General features: G+C 47.2%; 1 protein-coding gene across 3 annotated transcripts in view; it reads right to left on the reverse strand.

Moving 5' to 3' along the window:
- Nucleotides 1-511: 511 nt before the first annotated feature.
- KLHL3 (kelch like family member 3) overlaps nt 512-19680 on the reverse strand; it is a 52133-nt gene continuing 32964 nt past the window's right edge. For all 3 annotated transcript variants that reach the window (XM_079320189.1, XM_079320190.1, XM_079320188.1), the window contains 10 exons: nt 19341-19450; nt 14481-14597; nt 13336-13485; nt 10961-11078; nt 8901-9098; nt 8019-8120; nt 4772-4900; nt 1706-1846; nt 1375-1518; nt 512-1150 (listed from right to left, as the gene is read on the reverse strand). In XM_079320189.1, the coding sequence (XP_079176315.1) occupies nt 1122-1150; nt 1375-1518; nt 1706-1846; nt 4772-4900; nt 8019-8120; nt 8901-9098; nt 10961-11078; nt 13336-13485; nt 14481-14597; nt 19341-19450 (1238 nt within the window). In that variant the 3' untranslated portion in view covers nt 512-1121. The remainder of the gene's footprint in view (nt 1151-1374; nt 1519-1705; nt 1847-4771; nt 4901-8018; nt 8121-8900; nt 9099-10960; nt 11079-13335; nt 13486-14480; nt 14598-19340; nt 19451-19680) is intronic.

A 19680-nucleotide genomic window follows, 5' to 3' on the forward strand; every position in this document is an offset into this window, starting at 1 on the left:
GACAGGTCTCTTACACCTGGATCTACATTTATCTGTTTTGAATAATCTTATGAGTTCTTCATACTAATAGAGGATTGCTTTCAGTAAGGGCAGGACTAAAATAGCAATTGCAGTGACAGTAATTAGTTAATCTCCATGCTCTGGAAGCATTAAAAGATTGCAGGTATTTTACTTTGCTCATTAATCCCTGCTTGGGTGACAGAGGGCTCTTGCTGTATGGAATGTCTCTACATTAATGGCACCATAAGGTATTTTTGAACATCTAAATGCTCTATTATGAAATGGCATTGAGATGCTGGACAGAGCTAGAACTGAGGCTTTCAGCACAGCTGAAAGGTGTGGGTTGGGAACATTCTCTATTCAAGCAACACTTGTTTCACAGGAGCAGTGAGTCCTGTGGGAGCAGCAGGTGTTGTGTGGGGCTGTGAGGGTTTGTGGGCTCAGGGGCTCAGCCCTCAGCCTGGGGAAGGCACTGCCCAGCAGGTCCCACCACGCACACACAGCATCCATGGCAAGTAGAAAAACCACATGGAGTTTATTTCCACAAGCATTTCAGGGAAACATACAGCAGTCCAGTGGCATGTACACATGTATGACTGAGACAGAGTCACACTCGAGCCAGACCACCCTGTTCCAGTCCATTTCTGCTGTTTTTCTCTGTTGGAACTCAGAAGTTTCCACTGCCAGTATTGAAGTCCACCCTCCAGGCACAGTGAGTAAGAAGTTCAATCAATGATGTGCATGGAGCATCAGTAGGGAAGAAATCCAGAAATGTCTGTTTTTACTCACATGCCCAAACGTAGCACTTTTGTTTCACACAAGAAATCCTGTGCCTGCAGTCCAAGCACAGTGTTTATCTCAGGACACATGCCATCGAGAAGAACAGTTGATTGCACCACAGATAACAAGCAACACCTCGTGTCTAGCATGGAACACGTCCCCAGAGGGATTTTCACTTGGCTATGCAATCCACTGCAGAGTGGATGATGCTTGCAACGTATCACTTGTCATACTAAGACATTAACAGCAATGAGATGGGTCAAGTCAGAGGTCAGTCATCTTCCCAACACCACCTAGCTGGATCCACTTCACTTCTGCTCCTCACATTGGCTTGGTCTGTGTCACAAGGGTTTGTGAATCACTGCCACACCTGTTGTAAGAACAGACACAGTTATGGTAGGAACAGCTCCTGGGTTGCCATGTGGCTACAATCACCCTGCAAAGCCAAAGGCCAGCAATGAGGGAGATGTCTACCACTTCTGTGACTGAAATCAACATAAAACATTTAAAAAAGTATAATTAAAGCTTCAGGGGGCACAGCTCTCAAGTTTACAGCTGACCCCACTGCTGCCCACTCTCCCACTGCCTGCTCACCTGCATAACTCCTCCCTGTGCTCATGCTGGTTGGCAACAACGTCCACTTGTCTGTGCTGGGGTTGTAGTACTCCACTGAGGCCAAGTTGCAGGAACCATCATCTCCTCCCACCACGTAGAGGAGACCATTCACTGCACACACACCTCAAAGCAGAGCACAGATGGTGAGACATGGGCTAACTCATCCCCCACAACATGCTGCTGCCACAATCTGATTCACTCCCCAGCAGATCCCTCAACTCCCATTTTTGTCTTTTACAACACTGATCACACACACCACAAGCACACGAATTGCATCAAAAACCACCACAGAAAGGCTTATTGTGGTTACCTGCATTTCTTCTGCACATGTTCATGTCTGCTACTTGCTTCCAGGTGTTTGTCCCTGGGTCATAGACCTCCACACTCTTCCTCACCAAGGGCCCGTCGTGGCCCCCGGTGGCGTAGAGCAGCCCACTGAGCACACCAACACCTGCCAAGCACAGCCAGGTCAGCCACAGCACAGGGACAGGCTGCACATCCCTGGTTCTCCTACTGAGCCTGGTTTCTCCAAGGCACTTCCAAAAACATGGGCCACATGTGCATCCAGATCACCAGGCACGTGGTCAGCTCTGCACCCACCCACCCACCCTGTGGCACTACAGCTGCCTGCACAGTAAGGCTTGGCAGATGTCCCCTCTCAGGAAGTTGTCAGGCAATCCAAGATCAACAGTCTAGTCCCATGACATTTCTCTGCCTTTATTCCATCTCTTTGCACTTGCTCTCTGCATCCCACCCCACCTTGTTTCCATCTGCCTGGTATTTTCCATCATGGGACCCTCTGCTTTTAGCCTGATTCCCCCTTTCAGGACTTTGGATTTTCCTGCTGCCATTGTGTTACAGGACTTTGTCCCTTGGATGATCTTCCTCTCCTCAACAACTTACAGCCCTTGAAGCTGCCACTTGGTTCCTCTCCTCCCACTCCCACCCCAAAACCTGGCAGCACTTGGCACAATTGGTGCCTCCAATGCCACCTTCAGAGCCATTTTTGAAGGGCCCTGGCCAAATCTCTGGGAGTGGCAGGATCTCAAAGCTACTTCTGCCTAATATTAAGTAAATTAGTTAATTAAAATGTTCACCAATCCGTGAGAGTTAAAACTTCCAGCAACATATCTTCATTAATATGTTCAAAGACCTCTATTAAAATTAACAAAGTGGGATGTTAGTAAAACAGAAACAGATCTGAATCACATAATTTCAACCATGGGCATTAACCAGTGTGCAGGAAGGAGAGGGGTCCTGCCAGACTGATACCAACAGGGTTTTGACTTGATTCCTGTGCCAGGATCTTTCCTGCTCAGGAAAGGAGAGGACAGGGATAGCTGCTAAACCAGAAACTGGCTCAGCAGCTCCATCAGGAGCATCCCCATCTGGGGACAGGTACATAGGTCTACCACTGCCACCTCTCCCTTCTCCAAATTATCTTACCTTGCTACTGCTGGGATTGGTTTTGGCCAGCTGCACCAAGAGGTGCTGAAATCCTAATACGACATTGGGATTCATGGCTCACCTCTTAATTAATCTCTAACTGCCATAAACCTTACTGGGCCCTATCCCTGGTGTGGTTGAAGTGCTCCAACATGCATGACTTGGGAAGAGCAGAACAGATCCAAATGTGTGTCCTGGCTCCTGAGCTGTAACAGGTGCCTGCCAGTTCACTGGGAAATGGAAAGTCACTTAACTGCATCTCAGCCCAGCAGCCTGGGTGTGCAGCACCTTGGCATTTGACTGTATTCAGATGTTAATGGAAATTCTACACTTGTAAGAAATAATTTATTGACTAAACTAATTTAGCAAGTAAAAGAGTTAGAAATACTCAAGCTTTTTCACGTGAAACTGCAGACAGACAGGGCACACAGGGACAGGGCATCTGGTCCAGCAAACCCTGGGAGTGCAGATGTGGCACTTGGGGACGTGGTTTAGCACTGAACATGGCAGTGCTGGGCTAATGTGGCACCTGGTGATCCTAAAGGTCTTTTCCAGTCTAAAACAATGTATGATTCTACAAACCCTGGGCAGCCCCTGCACATCCCCACGGCCCCAGTGCCTCCAGGGGACACCTGTCCTCAGCCCCACTAGGTGTCAGCACAGGGATGGCAGTGCAGAGCACGCTGTCATTTCGGGAGCTGTACAGCAGATTGTGCTGCAGCACCACTGCTGCCCACTGGCACTGGGCACAGTCCCTGCTGGAGGGGCACAACCAGAGCCTGAGGAGCTCAGCTTTCAGGTGGGGAACAGAAAACTGCAAAGAAATTTGGCAGGGGAGTAGGAGCATTGCTAACAAAGGGCTTGCTACATGGAAAGACACTTGTAAAGCAGCACTCAGAGGAGAGTGTTCCCAGCAAAGACAACTCACTAAACTGCATTTCACTGCAGGCACAAATTTCTTGCTGTTTCAACACACTGCCAATAATAGGAGATACTCATTCTGCTCTCCTGGAAGGCTGCACTGGACTAGGTCTAAGGATCAAGTAGACACTAAGAACCTCTTCAGCAGAACTCAAACCCAACTGTGTGTCCATATTTATCTCACTTGAAACTGCAAAAAAGATACTGGAGTGAGGAAAGAGAAACAGGGTGTAGAGAGCAGCCTCAAACTGCCCAGCTCTAAAGGGAACTCCCACTACAGCATAACCTGCAGGGTAAATTCAGCCCCAAAGAGCAGCCCCCAGGCTTGGCTGTGGGTAACTGCACAATGATTTTAAATGTAGTTGATAAGAGCTCTCATCCTTTTCAGAGAGGAATAATCACAGAGAAGACAAATTGCTAACTGGCCCAAGATAATGTAGGAAATTAAAAACCACCAAGACTAGAATCAAATCCTTTTACATCAGGTCCTTTCCTCTAATCCTCCAGATCACCAACTTTTGCCAACAAAAAATAAACTAAAAACTAGCTAAACAGGGACAATCTGAGATGAATTTTGTTATCCTACACATCACCCAACGTGCAGATGTGATTTGTGTTGCAAAGCAGCCACTGGGTGCTTGCAGGAAGATCCAAAATGAGAAATCATCTGAAACCCTACAATGACAGGGGAGAGTGAGGTGCAGCTTGGCCCTCCCGTGCCCAGCTGTGTCTGCAGCTGGCCATTTGGAAAGAGAATCTTTTGCTTACAAGTGAGATGCATCTGTTAGCAGGGCTACTTAGAGACACTAAACACTATTTCATTAATCCAGAAATCAATCTCAATTTGGCAGATTTTGTCAAAGTCAGGAGAGCTGCTGAGTGCTTCCAAGCCACTACATTTTTACCCCACGGGACGGAGGCATAGAGGAGGTTTCACTTGCAAGCCCAGCAATGCCAAATCCCCCATTTCCTCCCAGCCTGTGGGCAGAGGGGGTGCCCAGAGCAGTACCTGCCCCGCTGCGCCGCGTGCTCATGTCAGCCACGTAGGTCCACTCGTTGGTGGCGGGGTTGTACTGCTCCACCGTGCTCAGGCACTGCCGCGACGCTCCATCATAGCCCCCCACGGCATAGAGCTTCCCTGCAACACAGCACAGCTGGGCACAGGGCATGAAACACAGCCTGGGGAACACCCTGCAACACAGCACAGCCTGGAACACACCCTGAAACACACAGCACAGCCTGGAACACACCCTGCAACACAGCACAGCTGGGCACAGGGCATGAAACACAGCCTGGAACATACCCTGAAACACAGCACAGCCTGAGGAACATACCCTGCAACACAGCACAGCTGGGCACAGGGCATGAAACACAGCCTGGAACACACCCTGCAACACAGCACAGCTGGGCACAGGGCCTGACACAGCACAGCTGGGCACAGGGCATGAAACACAGCCTGGAACATACCCTGCAACACAGCACAGCTGGGCACAGGGCCTGAAACACAGCCTGGGGAACACCTTGAAACACAGCACAGCCTGGAACACACCCTGAAACACACAGCACAGCCTGGGACACACTCTGAAACACAGCACAGCCTGGGACACACCCTGAAACACAGCACAGCCTGGGGAACACACCCTGCAACACACAGTTGGGCACAGAGCCTGTAACACACAGCACAGCCTGGGACACACCCTGAAACACACAGCACAGCCTGGGACACACCCTACAACACAGCACAGCCTGTGGCACACACCCTGCCCAGGGCAGCTCCAGGGACAGCCTGGGACACACCCTGAAACACACAGCACAGTCTGGGACACACACCATCCCCAGGGCACCTCCAGGGACAGCCTGGGGCACACACTCTGCCCAGGACAGCTCCAGGGACAGCCTGAGCCTGGGGGACAGCTGGGAATGCCCAGCAAAGGGACCCGGGGTGGATGAGCAGCAATGACTGTTTGTATAGGTGAAACTGTGCAACACAAGGATGCAACACAACAGCTTCATTAGAAGTCAACAGCTCAGGTTTTCCAAACTGGCCCAGGAGAGGAGGGATTATCAAAGCATGGAGGGTTTTCCCCTCTCAGCTGTGCTGACAAAGGCTGTCACTGCACAATAATTACAGCAATAAATACAAAATAGCTTCTTATATTAATATCATACCTACACAGAAACCCAGACCTGATTTTGTAGAACTTGGGCCAAGTTGAACCCCAGAGATGCTGTGAGCACAGCTGAGGCTGGCTGGCCCCTCGTGCCCACTGGTGACACACAGGACACATCATGTTGTGAGGATCTCCTGGGGCATCCAGCCCTCCCTGCCTCAACTCATGGAAGCTGATAAACACTCACTGAGACCAGAGAAGCACAATCAGATACCATGGGACTGCATCATACATGAAACAAGGCTGATGCTCTATGTGTCCTCTGTTCCCAGGCCTGACTGATTGTCTCCTCTTGCCTCCCTGCATCATCTATCAGCTTGTTTTGCATCAGGCAGTTAATTCTCTGGGCAGAGAAGGATTCTTCTTACTAAAGCAGACAGCACAAGGCATTCTGGTCCAAGTCCAGGTCTCCTAGATGTTACCATAAAAAAGAATTTAAAAAGCTCAACAAACATGTAGAAAAATTCTAACCTAAATTTTTGTACAAAACCTAGAAATTATATCAATTCTCAATCCATGACAGCACAGCCTGGTCATGAATGAGCTGTGCAATTCTCTGCATGCACAAGACTCCCACCAGCAGTTATCTTCAGCCTTAGGCTTTTACATCCTCCTGTTTCTGGATGTTTGCAAGGCTCCAAGTACAGGCTGGCTCTTTCCTTTCTCCCTCAGGCCCATTTGTGGCCTCCTTCTGCATCCTCCTGTCTCTAGGAACATTTCAAACTCTTATTTGTGCTGTTGGTCCTGCCTGGTATTTGTCAATGGATCAGGCAAGAGTACCAGTCCAATGAAGACAAGGTCAATTTCCCTGACTGGCAGAGATTATTAAGTATTTTCAGTGTATTTCAGATCATCAGATCAATTTTTGTCACATTCATATGAACCCTGTGAATTAACTGCAGGCTGCAGCATGTTCCCTGCACCAGAATGATCAGCTCTTCTGCCCATCACATGCCCTCATTATTTTTATCATGGACTCCAACATATGCAACACCTATTTGTCCTTTCAAACACAGCAAAAAAAGTGATTTTACGAGTTTCCAGCAGAAAATCTGTCCATAGAAATGCATCTCTCAGGTCCATGTTTAATATTTTTCTGAATTCAAGTTACTTGAATAAATTCCAATGACTGAGAGCAGCCCAGCACTTCCCAAGCATGGGCCAATTTTGAAGGAGGTGCTTCTTAAATATGCAGATTTAATTTAATGACCCCTATTTATTCTGACTTTATCTCCCTTCATCTTCTCACATAAACACATTTCAGGCTCATTAACGTATTTCAAACAGGTCAAACCAAAGCACTGCAAAGCATGGTTTATATGGTTTATAGTAAGGCTTGTGCCAAAGCTGCTTTGCACTGCACTAACTGGAAAGTGCTATGCCACACTAAAGACAAGTTCAAATAAAGCCTTTCATTTGCTTCAGAATAGATTTTGTAAAGGAAGAAATGGTTCCTACTTAAACTTCCCATTCTCCAGAGTCCAAACCAAGCTGCTCAGCTCCAGCTCCCTCAAGTCTGGTGCTGACACAGGTGCCAGCAGCTGCCCCCATCCTCCCAGGCCTCCCACCCTGCTCTGAGCTGCTGCAGCACCAGCCCTTGCTGCCATCAGCCCCTGCTCATCCAGACACCACAGCAGAGCTGTGCCTCATGTCAACACACACAGGTTTTAGTATTCCTGCCAAACCACCAGCTTGGGGCTGTGGGACAAGCTCTGTTGCTGTTTCTCTGGCTGAGCAGATTTTCTGTGATGGGTATTGCATCCACTGCACAGCAGTGCTGCTTTCACCAGCCAAAAGCAGCCCAGGAAGAATTTGGATGCAAAGAAACCTGCACACACCTAATTGCATTCACAGGAGATGGGCTGGTCTGATACAGGTTTGAGGCTCTTGGAAAGCTACACGTGATTTTTCACCAAGATAAAGAGGAGAATGGAAAGAGTTGCAGCAATTACACCATGTAAAATCAATCTTTCCCAACTGTTAGAGGGAACAGTTCTTGCCATTCCCTCCCACTGCACTTAACCATTCAGTTTCTGTTCGACACAGTAACATTTGCTTGATGGAAATGGCTGCTGATTTTCTTACCCTCCACAACTCCAACTCCAACACTGCTTCTTCTTGTGTTCATGGGAGCCACAAAAAACCACTCATTGGTTTTATAGCTATAGGCCTCAACTGATGCCAGACCTAGTTAAAAAGGGGATACACAGGTTTTCTAATTAAAAAAAAAGAGAAGAGAAAAAGATTGGTGTTGCACTTTCATCTGCCTTCCACCTCCTCCCAAGCCCGTATTTCCCACCACACTCCTGCAATCCCAGTTCCTAATCCCTTGCTTTCAGGCTGGGACCAGGATGTCAATGCCACTTCTTCAGTGGCTGGGAAAACTGTCACCCCTTCACCCCTGCCCTGGGACTGCTCCCTCTCCAGCGTGCTGAGGACACCAAGGTGAGCAGAGTCCAAATTCCAAGCCCAAAAACCCCAGGTTCTTTCAAGCATTAATAAACATCCATGCAAAGGTTTAAAAATTCCCCCAGACCCTGCTGCAATTGTCAGTTCAGGGTTTAACCAAGTGGCTCTCAGAGCTTAACAGCAGAGACAGAGGTGTGAATCTAAATATGCGGCTATGCCGAGATAAATCCCAGGCACACCCATCCTGTAGGATTCCTTGCTGTTATTTTATTCATGTGGATATGAAAAATTTAACCGAAACAAGGAAAAAATCCCTTTTCAGCCCAGAAAAGGCATAATCATACAGAGCATGGAGGCTGAAAGAACTGTATCACTAAAGAAAACACCAAGGGCGATATTCTCTGCAATTCCCGACAGCTCAGAACACGCACGTGGGCGGACACACAGCAATCCCCGTTCCTGGCTGTTTCCCTACAGCTCCACAGAGCAGGGGCACAGGGGAAGCTCCGCGAGCCCTTTTCCGAGGGCAGGCGGGGGCTGGCTGTCCCCAGCACCTACCCGTGCTGCCGTCGAAGCCGCCCACGGCGTAGAGCAGGTCGTTGAGCACGGCGGCGCCCAGCGTGCTGCGCCGCTCCTGCATGCTGGCGATGGACGTCCACTGGTCCTTGGCGCCGTCGTACACATCCACCGTGCGCACCCGCAGCGAGCCATTGAAACCCCCCACGGCATAGACGCTGCCGGCCATGAACACCACGCCTGCAGCGGGACACAGCGCGGCGCTCAGCGCACGGCCCGCCGAGCCGCGCCCCGTTTGAGGTTTGCATTTATTGGCTATGAAGGGCGCTGCTGGGAAATGCAGCTCGGAGCAGAATGAGTGGGGGTGGTAGGAGGTATAAGAGAATGAAGTGAGAGGGGTAAAAGAGCGATGTAAGAAGAGATTTTCCTGTTTACAACACAATAAATCTTCTGCGTTGAATATTCTAATTTCCACCAACCAATCTGACGCAAGATACAAATTCTCTATGTTTTACTGCTTTCTTATCTCTAAACCTAATTCATCTCAGACCCTTACTTGTGGGAGCCCAGGGCATACCCCTGGCCTCCTTGGGGGTCTCAAAACCCCCCTGGCGAGGGTCTCAAAGACTCCTGAGTGAGACCCTGGTGTCACAGGTGCTGAATTCTAACCACTGGGGGAAGTTGTCAGCACAAAGAGAATGGAAACAGGTCACCAAAATTAGTAAAGTATAAATTAGACTTTTAGAACGTAGATAAATAGGTTTTTTGAATGCTTATGATAAGGGACACATGGCCAAGATGGAGAATTTGGGGGGTGGACACCTTTTCCTCCGTCTTCTCCCTGTCATCCATGTTGGGTGACACGTTGGCACTCTTGGATTGGATGGGGTCAGGGCTGGACCATTTAATAAAATTCTATTGTATTGGGAAAATTTTGTAAACATGCAATACGTAGTACAAGCTATATAAGATAAGCCCTGCCTTCACAAGGCAGATTCCACCATGGATGCCTGGCTGAGCAGATCAGAGTCTGAGTCCCTGAGATAAGAAACAACAAACAATCCTTGGAACAAGAGAAAACCATCTCCAGCAATCTCTCTTTGGCTGCTTCAGAGAAAACCAGGGTTTGAACCACCTTCATGTCCCTCTGGGGTGATCTCGGGGCAAAGGAGAAACCCCAGACTGGGACATTACTGTCATGCCAGGAGAGGGTCTCTGCTGGCTCTTTGGTATTTGCAGCACCTGGCATTATCTGAACAAAGGGAGAAGGCCTTCAAGCATCCACGTTGCTTCTTTCCAGCCACTCAATCAAAAACTGTTATCATCTCAATCTCACTTACGGTTTCCATATTCTCAAAATCTTTTGCTAGGCAATCATATTTATAAGGTTTTCCTAACTCATCCTTCCCAACAGGTCTGTCCAGATCCTGTTTGCCTGTTGGGGTGTGAGAGGGGAGAGCACAGAATGGGTGAGACTTTGGTGTTTTCTGGTGTTTTTTGGTGTGGAAGCTGAGCGTGATAAAACATACGTGTCGTGTGGGAGGTGAAGTGCACATAAAAACATGGCAGTGTAAGGCACAGATGGAGCTCACACCTGAGTGAGTAATTCTGTAAGCCACAGGGAACACCAAATGGTGAGCCACATCCACAACCCTGTCAGATGTTTTCAGAGGAACACTCCCAACTGAAAGATCTGCTCTCCATCACCCACTCCTCCGCAACAAGTGGGACTGACTCAGCTCCTTTGATTTTCACTAGGGAACCAGCAAGAAAATCTGGACCCCTGTGGGCTGCCAAGACAGCAACAGGGGAGGAAGAGGGGAAACACTGATGGAGAAACAGCCAGAAGAGGGAAATTATGAAAGGGAGAGAGACAGTGGCTATGGAGGGCTGACAGGCAGGAGCAGCCCCACTAGAGAGCAGGACATCCACCTGAACAGAAAGGGAAAGATGTCTGCAGGGAAAGAAGAGGAAGGAGTGGCAAAAAGAAAGAAATCATGCTTGAGGCCAGGGGCACAGAGGAAGGGAGGACTGAGGACACCCATCCAGTGCTAAAGAGCTGCATTTGGGAAACAGAAGGTTGCAGTAAAAGTTCCCTTTACCTGCTCTGCATCTCCGTGAGGGAAGCTCTGCAACCTGATCCCACCGCTCCTCCTCAAAATCATAGCACTCCACACTGCGAATGGCTTTGGGGGCTTGCCCACCCACCACAATCATCACCTGCAGAGGGAAGAGAAGAGCTAGAAAAACTCAGACATGACCCTGGGCAGCTGCTCTCTGCAGAGAAACCATCACCACAACCTGGTCAAGAGCAGCTGCCAAAACATGTGCTGGAGGCCAGCTACAAGCCTCTGCAGGGACACTTATTTCAAGCAATTATATTTCAAGGGGGAAAAATTTCTCTCCAATTTAATGCATGCTAAATATGGCCACCCCATTTATCCCTCTTCACTGCATCCAAGGTGGGCAACTTGCCCAATTTCCCCTTGAAATACAAAACCTTTTGGCACCACAGCATACACAAGACTCACTGCAGAAGTATTTTTAAGTGAAGAAGATTCCAGCATAATTTCCACTGGCGGCCCACTGTTTAGTCATTATCTCCATGGTGGTGCTAAAAATAATCAATGGCACTTAGAAATAAAACGTGACAGCTGCAGTGCCACCTGTGGGGAAGGTGACACTCAGGGACATCACCAGAGCTGTTTCCACCCAGGGGGTCTGGGCTGCTGAAGGATGTGATTTGTCAGCTTCATTAAGGCTTCTGGCTGCCACAGACATTGAAGCAAATGCAGGAATTAAACCCTGGTTCCTTACAGGTAGGGAGGAGCTGTGTCAAGGCGGTCAAGGGCAACCTCAGGAGGTGCTGCACAGGCAGCCAGCCCCCAAAACACCTGCACTGACCAGCAGCTGGGCTGCACCTTGCTCAGCACACATCTCATTCAACCCTCCACAGCCAGCAAGAGGGAGGATTTGCTCCCATTATCACAGTGAATCATCACCCAAGACAATCTGATTTTTACAAGGCCAAGGAGCGAGAAACAAGATAATGGGGCTTCAAATACAGATAAAGAGTAGCTGGAAAACTGCCCTTAGCTTCTGCAAGGCAGCTGGGAGTAGCTGAGGGGATAAGATCATCACTTGAGGTCACTCAGATAAACTCAACTCCAAGCAGGGCTGCTTTAAAAGTAGAGAGCTAGACAGCAATTTAAAGAATTTGAAGAGCATGGAAATAGTGGCCTGTTTGATCTACAAAGATGAGAACATGATATTAGAAACCAAATTGTGTCTAAATTAACAGCCTGACTACTAGTTGTGTAACAGTCTCCCATGGCAAGCTGCAGGGCTTCACACGATTACAGAATTAAGGGATTTCACAGCAGACAATAATCCCTCATCAGCAGGACCAACAGGCCAGATGAAAGTTCCCCAGTAACAGGATTGCTGAAAGATCATCACCTCCTTCCCTTTCTTCACAGTTCAAAAGAAGGGAGGAAAGACCTGCAGAACATTTGGGTTTGTACTCATAGGTCATGCTACAAAAGATGTTGAGAACCTTTGAACTCACTGATTTGCTGCTCCTTTTATCCTTAACTACTTTATCCTTGAACAAGAGCCATGTCAGCCCTTCATGATACCCCAAAGCTGTGTTCTACCAATTTCATCTCAGCAACAGCAGGCAGAAAGGACACTGACATACACTGCCACATGCTGCAAAAGTACCATTTCTCAGTGGACAGTCCAGTGTTCAAATATCAGAAGCAGCACAGATCTCATACACCATCCCACAAAGCAACCTCATGGAAAAATAACACACTGTGGTTTTGATGTCTTGGAATCTCAAAATGCACACCAGCAACTTCAGTGGCAGTCTGACACTGTGCCAAACTGTGTTTATCTCTGGGGCACAGGGAAAAGTTCCTGGGGTCGTTTTTCCCTTTGCTAATGAAGAGGTGGCCAGAGCATCACACGCCTGCAGGATACACGTGGGGAGTAACAAGGATTATTTACTCAGTTGCTGCTTTGAGTCTATTGAAATTTGCTTCAGACTTCCTGCCCACGGGGATGGGGGCTGTTGTTTCCTGCTTTCCTGCCTTCTGGCTGTGGATACAGGAAACTAAGAGACACCTACTGTGACCCTGCTCACAGGCTCCAGGCACTCCTACAGGCAGCAGCACCTCAGCCAGCCCTCCCAGCATTGCAGCAGCCACTCCACAGCCCAGCCACAAACCACTGTGGCTCACAAAATGCTGCAAGAGAAAGATACTCCTTCCCCTAAGGGTTTATCTAAGCTTATCCAGCTTCATTATGTGTCCTTGCTGGGTATAGGCAATGCCAGAAGAGGGAGTAAAACACTTCCAAGTAAAACACAACCACTGGGACAGTAAATAGCAACACTTTCTTGAGCTCCTGTGGAAGATAGAAAATGCCACCAGGAATAGGGGTGAGCTGACATGAAGTGACAAGTTCAGCTTACCTTTGGCAAGCTAACAGGAGTCCTTGGCTTTGTCCTGGGATTCTTTATGAGTTGTCTTTGATCCAGAGGAAGTAAATGATATTTCATGGCTTCGATGAGAAAGTCTTTACAGGTGTTGTTATTCTTGATTAAAGCTTCTTCTTCAACTGTCTGAGGACATGCATACACAGCAAAGATCATTTACACTGGCACAGGTCACAAGGAGCTTTGTGGAAAGAACATGTAACATGGAATTTCCCTTCCAGTGTACCAAACATTAAAAAAATACAGGAAACAAACACAGACTTCCAGCTCTTCCCAAAGAAGCACATGCAGTAACATTCAAGCTTCTCACTTTTTTTCCAAGATCACTCACAAGAACTGAGTATTTTAGCACCCTCTGCCAAATACTTGATGCAAGTATTTGATGCAGTAGAGGAGAATTCACCAGGAGACTGGATACAAAGTAAGTGGTTTCTTTTATCTGAATCAGAATTTTTAAGGAGAGGCAGCATCTTTTATTCCATCAGAAGATACAGATGAAAGAAAACCAAAACCATGATGGGTTCATCTTGTGAATACCAATTTTATGCCAATTGTATTGATTGTTTCAGACGTATGATAAAAGCATAGTAGTCAAAGAGCCCATATGCCAACCCCTTCTTTGGGAATTCTCAGCTCATTATCTAGGCCCAGATCCCAGAAATTAATTTATGAAGAACAATCTCCAAGTCAAACTAAGTCAGAGTGCCTCCCCTGCCAGCCACACAGACCCATATGTATGCACAGTACACATCTAAAACCAAAATTATCACACAATATGTGTTTCCATTATGATGTGCATGAGAGAAAAAAGCTCCACGAGCTTGTAACACCATCACTTTGGTATTTTCAGGGTGAAAAATCATAAGGTATTAACTTATGAATGATTCCCCAGGAGGGACAGCAGCTCTGCTCTCAGGATTGCCTGGCAATTGTCCCATTTACAGGAAGGTTTCTGAAGCACACACTGATTTCAGAGTCCACTCAGGTTTTGCTTTTATTCTTCTATTTACAGACTCAGCAACAGACCAAATTACCCATCTCAGACACAAACAGCCAAGCCACTGATTAAGGAGCAACCAGCAGCTTAAGTGCAAGCATTAATGACTTCTTTGCTGACTAACCTGTACCAGGTAATCTCTGGGCAGAAGGGGCAGGCGAACGTGCTCCATCAGCTTAGCCATGTGCTCTAAGCGAGACTCCTTCTCATAATTTATCCAAGATATAACTGCTTCAAAGACCTACACAGATAAAGCACAGTTACATGGGGAAGAGAGAACTTCCTTGCAGAGTCACCCACCCAAAATCAGAAGCATGGTGATTTTAGAGCATGGAAGGAAGGGGGTGCAAGATCTCTGTCAAACATGAAAAAGCTGTGAGTGCACAGAGCACAAGCAGCACTGGAGCAAAGAGCTGAGCTGACCACGCATGTTAACAAGCAGCCTCACATCTAAATGTGCTGTATCACTCCCAGAGCTAAGTGCATGTCCAGAACAATCATATACCTCTTGGACATTAGCACTGGAAGGCAGCCAGGACACTTAATGAGCCTGCTGACATTTGCACTGGACATTATTCATGAAATCAGCCACAACAATTACTCCTGATAACAGAGATCTCCCTCCTCCAGGAGCCTGGCCACACAGTAAATTCACTCTGCTCATATTTAATCACTGTACCAGTTCCACCAGACCCCAGAAACAAAGAAGTCCTGAGGACAAGTTCCCCACACACACAGGGCAAGCCCTGCCTGCAGCCATGGAGCCTCTGCACTGTATGAATTTCATTGCTAAAAAAATCAGATACTCCAGCTGGGAAACAAGGGCACACTGGACTTCTGGTCTGAACCAAAATCCAGTTTTGCTTCCGGATCCAGCTGGTTGAGATAAGCATCCAGAGCTGGAGTCCGTGACCAAGTGCTCCCAAGCAGCCCCATGGGCAGAGCCTGGCGAGGGAGCAGCTCCTGTTTGAATATGCATGTGCTTATATAACTGGGAGCCTCACTCACAACAGAAAGGCCTAAAAATGTCACTGGGAGTGGGAAAGGCTTCCTGAAACACCCCAGGCAAGGCAAGCAGAGGGGCTGATGCAGTTTCAGATACTGCGCAGCAGGATCTGGATCACTGCAGTGGAGTTTGTCCACAGAGAGAGAATTAAATTCTGACCCACAACTCACATGTACAGGCAACACTCCCCAAGCTCTCTCACTGCCCAGTTACTCAGGGGGGCTGAGCTGAGACCCCATCTGTTCCCCCAAAAGCATCCCTGGCCCTTCCCTCAGCAGGCCAGGCAAGCGCCCTTGGTTTCAGCTTCCTTCCAGAGTCACCAAATGGTCAGGACAATTTGCACAGACAATTCTTTCTTTCTTTCCATCCCTCCCACCACTCCCCAAGAAACCATTTTGTTTGGTCCAAGGTCACTAATTCGACAAAATCAACCAAAAATGAGGGCACCATCTTTCAGTTGCTGGTAAATGAATTTGCAGGAGGCCTTGGCAGACACATCCTGCCATAAAGGAGATGCAGAGCAGAAAGGGATTGCTTCCTCTTGGGCTAAGCCACATACTTTTAAAATGCAGTAAAGCTCCAGCCTCATTTCCTGTACCAACAAAGTTCCTGCTGAACTGTTTGGAATTCAGAACACTGCAATGAGGATTTAAGCAGCACAACAGGGAGTGGTGTAATCAAACCACAGCAAATGCTGAGGAGAGTAACTACTGCAGAGCCTTTAAGTATTTTAAAATTAAAATATAAAAGCAAACAAACATTTTAACTTTAGCTATGAGGACTCTAAAGTAGAAACTGGGTTGCTGTGAGATTTTTTTAATTGCAAATGAGTGTGGAAGAGGATAAAGCAAAGTTTGTTTAGCTGACAAACAGGCTTTTCATTAACCTCTTCTGCACAAAGGCTGAGCTGCAGAACAGGTCACAGGGCTGGGACATGCCCATCTACAGGTCAGAAGGACAGTGAACAAGTCCAAAGGAAGGTAAGGCAAATGTGCAGCAGGAATAAGCTGCTTCCTTGGTGCTGGAGTCCACTCCTGAGTAAAGCAAGCACTGATGCTTCCCTGCTGTGCCTACTTTAAAAATAATTTTTTGTTTTTTTAAATCAGATTCTAATACCTTTTGATGGTTCTCATTCCTAATTTCAGAGAAGGGGGGAAAATGCTTTAATCCAAGACAGTAATATCTCTGTTTAAAGGCCACACCTGTGTCCAGTCCTGCCCTCCCTCCTCACCTTGTGCCTGCTGCAGACCCCAAGCAGCTGCTGCTGCTCTCCTGGGACTCTCCAGCCATGCAGGACCTGCTGCCAGGGTGGGATGGACTCAGCAGTTCCCCACACAGCTTGATTAAAGCTGAGGCACAGGCTGAGGTAGCAGCTGGCACCTGCATGGCTGCAGGAGCAGTCCATCTCCCACTCTATGGAGCAGAGGAGTAAAAGCCTGGAATATCCCCTCTCTGCATACTGCCTAAGGAAGGAGCAAGTCCAGATGTTTTCCCAGTCTCTTCAGCCAAAAAAGCATTTGTTAGAGATTCCTAAGATTGAGGACCAAACCTTGCATCAGCTTCTGCTGCATGTCAGCAGCATGAGACAATGAATCAATTACCAGACTCTGTGTAGAATCCCCAATCCAAAAATCTCAAGCCTTTAAAAATTTATTTAGCCACTGTTCTGAGTTGGCAGGAGACCATTCTCAAGTCCCTCCACCTCATACATCTTCAGTAAATAACAAATAACTATTATTTTTATATGGCTTTTTAGCTTGCAAACAATAAAAAGAGCCAATTAGGTCAGGTACAGAAAACATTAATAAAACTGTCTTCCAAGTACTGTACTCAGCTATAGCAAAAACAGCAAGCAGGGACAACAAACCTCTGCCCTGTTCTGAAAGAGCCTGTGTAACTGCAGAGGCTGGTGCAACAGGGGAGACAGAAGAAAAAGGAGAATCTCTGAGTGATGAGGAAATGCTGTCACCACTTTACAGTTAAAACAGATTTTGGTGCTAGCAGAGAATTTTTGTTGTCCTGATGACCTAGGGGAATAAATAAGCCAAAACTGGTGAAGATAAGAATATATCTTATTAGGCAAATTGGTATTAGTTGTGGGGTGGCAGAGGAAGGACAGAACACACAAATTCCTGAGGCATTCCAAGGGCAATTCTCCCTCCCTGATCCTGGCAGGACTTGGCTCCAGCACTTCCCAGTGATGCAGGGATGGCAGTGCTCTGGCTCACAGCACATGTATGAACTGTACATGTATGTACACAGCAAGAAGAGGAACAATTGTGAAATCTGGCCGTGACAATTAAGCTGCCAGATTCCTGAACTATTTTACACATGCATACACACAGATATATGTGTGTATGTATAGATTGGTATACACACATACATACTTTTATATTATTTGTTTTATAATATATATCTCAAACATTAGCAGATAGGAAGAAAAAGAGTGAAGAAAATAGCTTTTCTGTCATGAAGTTAACATGAAACAGCAGCCTACGAGTCTGTCCTCAATTTCCAGCACTTTGAACTCCAGCACATTTCATGTTTATGTTCCATTCCCATTTTCTATTATTCAGATCTTTTGTTTTGAATGTGCAGCTTATGCTTACATTTCCTTCCACTGCCTTGCATTCTCAACAATCTTTTCTTTTACAAGTTCTTTTACAGTCATCTAAAGAAATACTGGGTTTGATTGTGTAAAGCTCAGATGAAGGAAGGAGCATTTTGATTCCCCTGGGCACAAGGCCAATAAAAGCTTTTGAACAATGCTGCACAGGACTGGAAAAAATTGGTTACTAAACTTGCACTTCCCTTTGCAGGCTGCTTGGCTCAGGCAGAGAGATTCTGCTGTGAGTCTGTGCCATTTGCTTTTCTCTTCCTGGCCCTGCCAGGCACCTCACAGCCCCTGCAGAAACTTGCCCTGAGTTTGCTGGCTCAGATCAGCAGGGAGCACCCCTGAGCCCACACTCACGTGGAGCAGGATTTCTGGTGAGTTTTCCAGGGCCCAGGCACCTGCATGTCTGCAGGGCTAACAGGAGGAGAGCACACATGAGGATGTGCAGCCCAGCCAGCAGCAGCACCAAGCCAGCTCCAGCCTCAGCCCATCCAAATGCAGGCATCCAGTAAGGGCCCTGAAGTTACAAACCACACAATCCTCAAGCTCTCTGCAGCTCTCACAAGTGACCAGTCACATCTAGGAACATGGTTTAGTGGGGGACCTGGCAGTCCTGGGTTAGTGGTTGGACTCTATGATCTTAAAACTCTTATCCAACCTTAATGATTCTGTGGCTTTACAATCTCCCCACAGTGACAATTTGGAGATGGGCTGAAGGACTGGGCACTTGTCTGTCCCCAGAAACCTGCAGCAGGTCATACAAGAAACTGAGACCAGAGAATGGGGCTGGAGTTCACCCAGCACCATAAACACTGGTCACCCTCCTCCCCAGGAACTCCAGACTACACAAGATGTGCTGAACATTTCAACCACCAAAACATTATGAACCAGTGCCTTTTCCCCCTTTTTTTATTAAAAACATTAAAGACACTAGGAAAATATTTCCTTCCTTCCTTTTGGTTCTGGGCTTCCTTTTGTTGTTCTATCCAACATGCAGCAGAAGCCAATACTCTTCCCAAGCCTAATGAAATTCACTTTTTTTGAGGTTTTACAGCAGGCATTAAATGCTTTACACAACAGCAGATGGGAGTTTCCTAGTTTTCCAGAGAGGGAAAGTAGTTGGTTGTGAGCCCCAGGGCTTTTAGTGCGATATGGATCTGAGAGTCATAACTTCCTATGAAGAACAACCAAGTGAAGGTCATTTCTATATGGTTTTAGGATTCACATTATTTTAATTTTCCTTTCCACATGATCTCCGTTGGAGAATGGCCTGTAAGGAGCATATCATGATAACAGTTCCTGGTGTAAGATCTAGAAACATTCCAGCATACTTACATTCACTCTTGCTATACAATTTACTGTACCTTTTCTTCAGAGGAGACTGTGAGCTTGTCACTTGATATTAAACTGCAAACCTGGTCCAGACTAAGGCTAAGAAATTCTTCTCCTAGCATCACCTCAGGGAAGTGCTGCTCTGTTCAACAAATGAAAAGAGGGAACAGAAAATTATAATGAAATACATGTTTTCAGTCAGTGGAAGGACCACAGCACCCAGAGAACAGCTCTTGTCCCAGCTCTGAGCACCCAGGGCACACACACAGCAGCTGCAAGTGCAGCACACACAGAACCCAGCCTCAGAGCAGCAAAAGGAAACCTGGTGTTATTTTAAGCAGCACCAGCCCCATGAAATAATGTCATAAATGA

The sequence above is a fragment of the Erithacus rubecula genome, assembly GCF_903797595.1.
Source record: "Erithacus rubecula genome assembly, chromosome: 16".
NCBI lineage: Eukaryota > Metazoa > Chordata > Aves > Passeriformes > Muscicapidae > Erithacus > Erithacus rubecula.